The sequence below is a fragment of the Anastrepha ludens genome, chromosome 2, assembly GCF_028408465.1.
Source record: "Anastrepha ludens isolate Willacy chromosome 2, idAnaLude1.1, whole genome shotgun sequence".
Classification (NCBI taxonomy): Eukaryota; Metazoa; Arthropoda; class Insecta; order Diptera; family Tephritidae; genus Anastrepha; species Anastrepha ludens.
The window spans coordinates 26737303-26745005 of NC_071498.1; the positions used below are offsets into that span (position 1 = coordinate 26737303).

The following is a 7703-nucleotide window of genomic DNA, read 5'->3' on the forward strand; positions in this document are numbered from 1 at the left end:
TATTGCTCAGATCTCTATGAAATTTTTGGAAAATGTTCTCAAGGGATTGTACTTTACGATAAAGAAATAAAATTTATTTTGATTTTTTTGAAAAACACAAGGTATATAACCCCTTAAGCGGACACCTAAGGGAATGAAAATTTTTCCCGCTTATCGGAGGTTTCCGCTTATGAGAAATGTGTAAAAAAAAGTTAATAATATGTTTTGGGAAGGCGAAAAAATGTAAAAAGAATGCTTAAGGATTTGTGGCATGTACTGAAAAAAGTGTCTTCTTATCGCAGATGTACGCTTAGGACAGGTGTCCTATAGGAGAGAGTACACTGTAATGGCGCTTACATCTTTTGTTCGGTGTTTGGCCGAGCTCCTCTCCTAATTTGATGGTGTCACCAATTAGCAGCAGTAGTCGGTTATCTATCACTTTTCGTCTCAGTCGCCAATACTGTAATCCACAATAGATTACAACGACCGAGAGTCCAAATGTCGAACATCCTCATATGTTTCTGCCTCCGCGACGCTCTCTGTTGAAAGAAGCAAAAGGCAGCAAAGTAAGTATCGTGATCTGGTTTGTTACGGCTGGTGAAATGTACAAAACAAAATCCATGCAGCAATTTATGCCTCTTCAATTGAGTTGTGTAATTCCCATTAAAAACGTTAACAAATTCTTTTTTTTTTTTGTTTTACAATAATCTGGAAATAAAAAGACAAAACATCTAGGAGTGGTTTTTATGTCACGCTTCTGTGGACTTAAGGGGTAATCAGAATTTTCAAAAAATTGGAATTTTTTCCTACACTTTCTTAAAGTATAATATCTTAAAAATATTGTGTGAAAATTTCAAGTGAATCCAACAAATACTTTTCGAGTTATTCAACAATAAACTAAGGGCGCTCGGGCTCTCCGGAGCGTTCGGCAATAGCAAATCGATAGTTTGAAAACTGCTATAATGGCTGAAGAACTAGATATTATATGGAATAGATGAAACAGTGTAAGTAATTAAATAATTAGAATAACTGTACATAAATCGATGGCAAAACTTTAAATACGTTTTTCTCAAAACTATGTTTTTTGAACTGTAACTTAAAAACCGCTTGTAGATTTCAACGCAATTTCTACTGCTTTTGAAAAACATAAAAAACTCGTGCCTAATCGAAAGATTTTTTTCAAAAATTTCGATTTTTTTTAACAATTAATTGTCGGTCGTTGAGGCCGCCATATTGTTAATTTTGAAAAAAAAGCTTCGATCAGGCACAAGATTATCTATAAATAAAACTAATTTCTCTTGTCCGATTGATTTTAGATGAATCACCAAGGACTTGTGATGATTACCGCAAGGGACTTCTGGAGAAACGAGTTCCACAAAAACAGCGATAACTTTTACAATTATATTTTTTTTTTGAAGTTTTGCTGAAGTCAAGTCGAAACATGATGTAAAAGGGTGGTTAAGTTTCAAGGGCCGGTGTTGATTTTGAATAAAATACAATTTTTCTAGGAAATTATTGTCATTTCTCTTTATTATGATAATACTGATATGGCTCAATTACGTATGGAACAGAATATCGATCAAATGGCACACCTCCATCCGATGGTCCAAATTTTCGATGACGCTGAGGCATAATTGAGGTTCTATGCCGTTAATATGCAGAATTATCTCATCATTTAGCTCTTGAATTGTTGCTGGCTTATCGACGTAAAAGGTGTGTGTTTCAAATAACCCCAAAGAAAGAAGTCCAATGGTGTAGTTGACGTTTAGGTGTGGTTCACATTCAACATCGGCCCTTGAAATTTAACCTAGCTTTATTAACGCTATGTTTTTATTTTTGTAAAATAAAGCAATTGACTAGCACACAAAAATTATTTAAAATCATCATTTTTTCGGGCCTCTTACTACCCTCTAACCCCTTAACGCTCCCGGGAAAACGTGTTTCCCGAAGGAAGCTAGTAAGAAGATGAGAAAGCGATAACGTCCGTGATAATGAATGTTGCCTATTAAATTTTATTACTTAAAAAAAGGGAAATTATTGCTATTATTACTATCATTAAGTACAAATTTACAATACATACTTTATATTACATTGTAATATTTCTCTTATTCTCAATTTGTCTAAATGCTGTATATATGTACATATATAGATTATATTTTTATTTCTATTGCTAATTATGCAATCCAGGCCTATATGGTATACTATAAGACATAGCTTTTTCCGTTTTATTGCTTTGTTTATGCCTAATTTCAAATCATATTTTTCTATTTGAAGAACTTTCCTCACGTTAAAGCTACAGCACAACCCGAAAAACTGTTAATAGTGATTTTGTAGCCATAAAACCTTTCGCAGGTTTTTGAAAATATCATAAAACTATGACAGTTTTTCAAATAAATACAGAAAATTAATTTTAATTAAATTTACGTAATGAACAAAAAGCTTGAAAGTGAATTCAAAAATAAAAAAAAGAACCAGTTTACTTTAACAACTTAAAAATCAGGTCGAAAACTCAAGGAAATCAAGGATTCGACTTGATATTGACTTATATTCCATACAAATTAACAAATCATTTAAAATATAATTTATAAATCCATTGAATCACTAAATTTATTGAATTCATGCGTTTCATTTCAATTAAAATTAATTATTTCCCTTATTCGGGTTGTTCGCCATTGCAATTCGTCAAAGACTGATCATTCTTGGAATGGATTTTGAATAACCACCCTCGGTGAGGTGAATTAAAATTCCTCACATGTATTCTTCTTCCTGAATCTAGGAGTAGTTCATGGCCCATGTATCCTGCCAGGCTCTCCAAAGTGTCGTGCTTCAGGCAGTAAAATTGAGAAAGCTAAAACGGTTCCTTGACATTAATTGAAATAAAAATAAAAACACTTAAATACAAGTACGAGTAATTAACAAGCTTTATTGATTCGATGAATTTAATAGTGATTTTTCAAATGGCTTGTTAATTTGTATGAATGTGGAAATGCATTACTTGCGGAATGAAATACATTACGTAAATTAATTAAAAAACACTGAATTACATTTATTGAATATATGTTATCAATTTAAAGAGGTTAATTAATTTTTTTTCCAATATTTCTTCAATCTTCAAAAGACCACAAAGTAAAAATGTAAAGTACGGATGGCGTCACAGCTATCAACTGTTTTCTTTTTTTCGAATATAATTTGTCGTAATTTTTATATCATTCAATCGCAGGTGTCGACTATTTTATTTGCAGTTCGATCGGCACCAATCTTTACAGGAATCAACTATGTTAAATTATTCGTCAAAATTGATTCAGCGGTTTTTGGGTCTTTTTTCAAAACCATCCTACTAATATGCAAATAAATGTCATTAATGTCTCGATTTTTCGACATAAAAAATCAGATTTATGTTTTATTAATTTTCAGGCGATTTTTTTATGTATTAAACTAAAGGCTTAAATCTTTCTCGCATGATTTATAAGCTACGCCAATGCCAAAACCAGCTCCCATTATTGAAGGCCACGCTCTTCTTCTAAACATCAGAACAGATAAGGTCAATCCAAGAACAAGACCGCTTGCTAAAAAGAAAATACGGTTATAGTTGTAAAAGCTGTTTGTAAACTTTATATGTATGTAAGTATAAATAACGCAACTGATATGTATGTATAGAGAATATTTGAAATATAGCGATTTTTGAAATTTGTATGCATGTGTTGTTGTACCGGTTTATCAAAACCTCGCCTAAGGATATTAGAACATCAGTTATTCACATCCTAGTGAAAGAATATAATCTAACGTTAGGTCAAAACACAGTTATTGCGACGCTCATTCAGAAATGTTGAGTATATGGGAGCGATTCTGGGTAGGAAGAAGTTTGACCAACTACAATATCCAGAGCTTAATTGAACTAGTGGTGCATGTGTTTCATCAAGCAGGCATCAGGCATCGTTGAATATGTACGTCTGCAATGAGCCGTTATTGGTCTTCGCCTAGGCCTTTCATAGCACGAGTGAGTTTTTGAAGAAGGGATGACGGAAGTATTTAAGGGCCACATCAGTCTGTTCGAAAATATAAAGGCTCATACATCTCTGAGAAGTAAGTTAACCACCAGTAGGTCGCTGATGGAGTGATTAATATGGTAAAATCCAGCCAACCAACTGATTTCCGAACATATTAAGAAGGGTAAGGTTCTGGAATATTTCTGAACAGTCCTTAGTGCGACATTTTGGCAAAACTCTAGCTTCATTCGTTGTCTTCCGCTACTTACCGTTGACCAAATAGACGCAGTATAGTTTAGAACCGGCCACCCAAGTGCAAGCAACTTATGGAGTCGGAATTGTCCTCCTATTAGTTTTGCCTTAATCCTACGAATGCTGCTGGTTAATGCTCGGGGAGCTATGGCATTTACATTTGAGCACGGTGAATGGTTGATTGTGTGAAACTTATCGAAATGCACGCAAACAATTGCAATTGTTAGAAAATGGTGGGCAATGGAAGACAACACTTGAAGATGCTGCGTTTTACAGTCTGCCGCATTAAGTTCGCTATCATCTTGGTAACTTTCTTGCCAGCATACCCGAAAAATTCAGAAACTGAGAACGTATTACCCATCTACGACGAAACGCTACAATTTGCCAATGCAATGCATATTCACGCATTGATTTTGATTTGGAGAAACATTGTTGCTATTAGCCGGTGAATTTGCTTAACTCCATATTTGGCAACAAACTCGATAATTGAAATTTTGAGCAAACATGCGGAACAACTATAAATCTGACAGTGAGCAAGATAATATAAATATATTACATAATTGCGTAAATCTTACATCCTTTAACAACAACGTCCGTTAGGCATCGATCCAAACGCCTGCCGAATTCATCTTCCGAGAAGTTAGATTTAGGAGCAGCCATTTCAAAAGTAATATTTATATTTCGAAATTGAATCCTCTTTTATATCCTAATTTATGTTATAATCTAAGACGGATTACAATAAGAATACAAATAATTATCGATATCATCGAAATCGATGCCTTTCCAACCAATATTTACTTTAGTCTGAAGCGAAATAATACTTAAAGCCTACATGCACTAGTCAAGTAGCTTGTCAAACCAACTTTTTTATTTTCCTAAAGACTACACAAGCAAACAACGTACTCTTTCAAGCTTAATATTTTAGTTTACTTTCGGCAATTGATAAAAAGCTGAAAAGCTGCTTTCACATGCAAATTTTTTGTCAAGTGGGCAGAGTCCAAGCAAAGTAGGCAGGGAAGTAGCGAATCGAAAGCGGCTATTATATATTTTATCTGAAATCCTTGATTGCAAAATCTAAATTTTGGATTTTGTAACTTCAGTTACCCTTGTATTGAAGAGTAATAGAAATAAGTTTACGTCTTCCGAATTTACTGTGACGTATTCGCTTAAGAATATACGAACAAAAGTTAGGAAAATTACTTTTTACAATTTAACACACGGCACTTTGTTTTCATTGGTTTGTTTAATTTAAAAAACATAAATCTTCAAAATATTGGCAAGCTATTCACAGAATATTTACATATAAGTAATTTCTCTTCGTCAGATTTGTGAGGTGAGTAGAACACAATCAGTCTTGTAATCAGTCGTTGTTCAGACAGCACCAAAGTAATATGGGCTGTGGCTGCGTAGATTCTTTCGTACATGACCCACAGAATCAAAGTTTGCCGACCTCTATTGTAAACTGTTGTCACATCTTCTGTAACGTTTGAAAATTATCTGAGAGCCTGTGAAAAAACTGACACCTTCTGTATCCTCGTCACCGTGAATAAATGTAACATATAAAAAATTTCGGGAGTTCTTCTTGAAGGTCGCATGCAAGAGAATACGGGAATTATGGTTGACAAAAGAGAAACCGAAACAACGCTGCTTGCAAGCATATAAACATGCGAAATTTATCTCAGGCAACATTGGGATTGAATGGGTAAAAACAAAATTTAAAATTGTTTACCAAGGCATATCTATACAAGGTAGTATCATTAGAAGAGCTAATTAATTCGCCTTGAGCGAATTGGCATTTCTGTCAAAAATTTGTGCCAAGGCGAATTTGCTTTGTTTACATATTTCTTTGTTTCTACATTGTTACTCAAAGTATTTGTAGCAGTTATATTGAAATACAAAAAATAAAGATTATCCGTACATAATATCATAGTATTATTGCATTGTTGAATGCAAATATGGTGAAATGTGTATTGTGCGCAAAACGATGGTAAGCAAAATTGGTTCTTTTTTCCTTTCCTTTCTTTTTGTCTTATGTGTTTCAATTTATATTTCAGATCTCGGTATGGTAGACGCTTATGCTGCAGAAGGCGATGTGCTTGTTTTCCTATACTAAAATATGAACAGCAGGCTGAGCCTCTTGTCCAGTGAAGGTTATGGATTTCATTAGTCCCAATACGTTTGAATAAAACGCAAGTCCTTTGGTGTGTAGTGGCTTCAATTGGGGGGTTACATTACAAATGAATCAACGGAATGAAGATGAACAATTTAAATGTCAATTTAAAACACTAATAATGGCTGGTTGCTTATTTGCGGTAAATGGACAGTTTCAAATAGATTGGTGCTTACGATAACGGAATGGATATATTTGGTGGTAAAAATATTGAAATATCTTTTCGCAATGTTATGGCACTAAAGAATATATCCGCATTTGCGAGTAGGACACATTTTCTGCAAAAGACGGTCCCATTCAGTGCCCGATTGTAAGGATAGCATGAAGCGCAAATCAATACATCCAAAATCCAAATAGTTATTAGTTTGAAATAAACTAATTTTTTATATGCGAACAAATCCACTTTTAATTCGTAAATTAGCAAACAGTTTTCCCCTGCATGTAAACTAATTTATATACATATGTGTTCTCCTCATACCCATGTTTCTATTTGGTACATATATATATATGTATGTGTACATGTAGTTATATTATTATAACGCTAGCTTTGTGTAGTACATAACGAATGTAATTTATATAGTTATCATAATATAGTTCATCATAGTCAACATCAATTCTATAAGTTAATTAAAGAAATTGTAATAAAAAAGACAAAAGTAGTTTGTAAACCTTTAAGCTTAAATAAAATATGGCTAATTCGAAAAACTGTTCAGAAATAAATTATGTGCTTCTTTTGTATTTTAAGAATACCATTTTATTTTCCTTTGTGTATACACAGTCTGTAATAAATTATTAGTTTAACGATATTTTATAACGTAATAAAGAATTTCACAACGGATATAGAAAAAAAATCGATTTAGTTTTTCATCTTTAATTTATTCAAATAACATTTGTCGAGAATTTTTATAGTATCCCTTTATTCACTAGCTTTTCGACAGCTTTTCAATTTGGAGTTATGAAATCCTCATAGCAGGTGCTGCATATAGGAAGTATTTCCTTGCTTACTTGCATTTACATGCACATCACCCCAACGTAGACCCACAAATGTTGATGATGATTCACATGTGTAATTTCTGTCTGCAAGATATTAATAATATTCAAAATGTACTTTTACACTTATCTCTCCGCAAATTTCTTTTTATCTGCTCTGCTTATTCATTTAATAACAAAATCGAACACTTTGTTATTATGAAAAAAGTTGTTTGCGTTTATTTACTATTCACAATTCAATTCGCCTTGGAAATAATTATTTTGACACTTGTGCCAAAAAAGCAAGAACAAAATACATGTAACTTTTTGTTTTTGTACAACTGCTA

General features: G+C 33.1%; 1 protein-coding gene across 1 annotated transcript; it reads right to left on the reverse strand.

Annotated features, from left to right (window-relative positions):
• Positions 1-2996: 2996 nt before the first annotated feature.
• On the reverse strand, positions 2997-4971 carry LOC128866275 (MICOS complex subunit MIC10). The gene is made up of 2 exons (XM_054106873.1): positions 4793-4971; positions 2997-3545 (listed from the first exon to the last, which is right to left on the reverse strand). Exons 1-2 carry the CDS (start codon positions 4875-4877, stop codon positions 3415-3417), a joined length of 216 nt encoding a protein of 71 aa, XP_053962848.1. The 5' UTR covers positions 4878-4971; the 3' UTR covers positions 2997-3414.
• Between the last annotated feature and the right edge of the window lie 2732 nt (positions 4972-7703).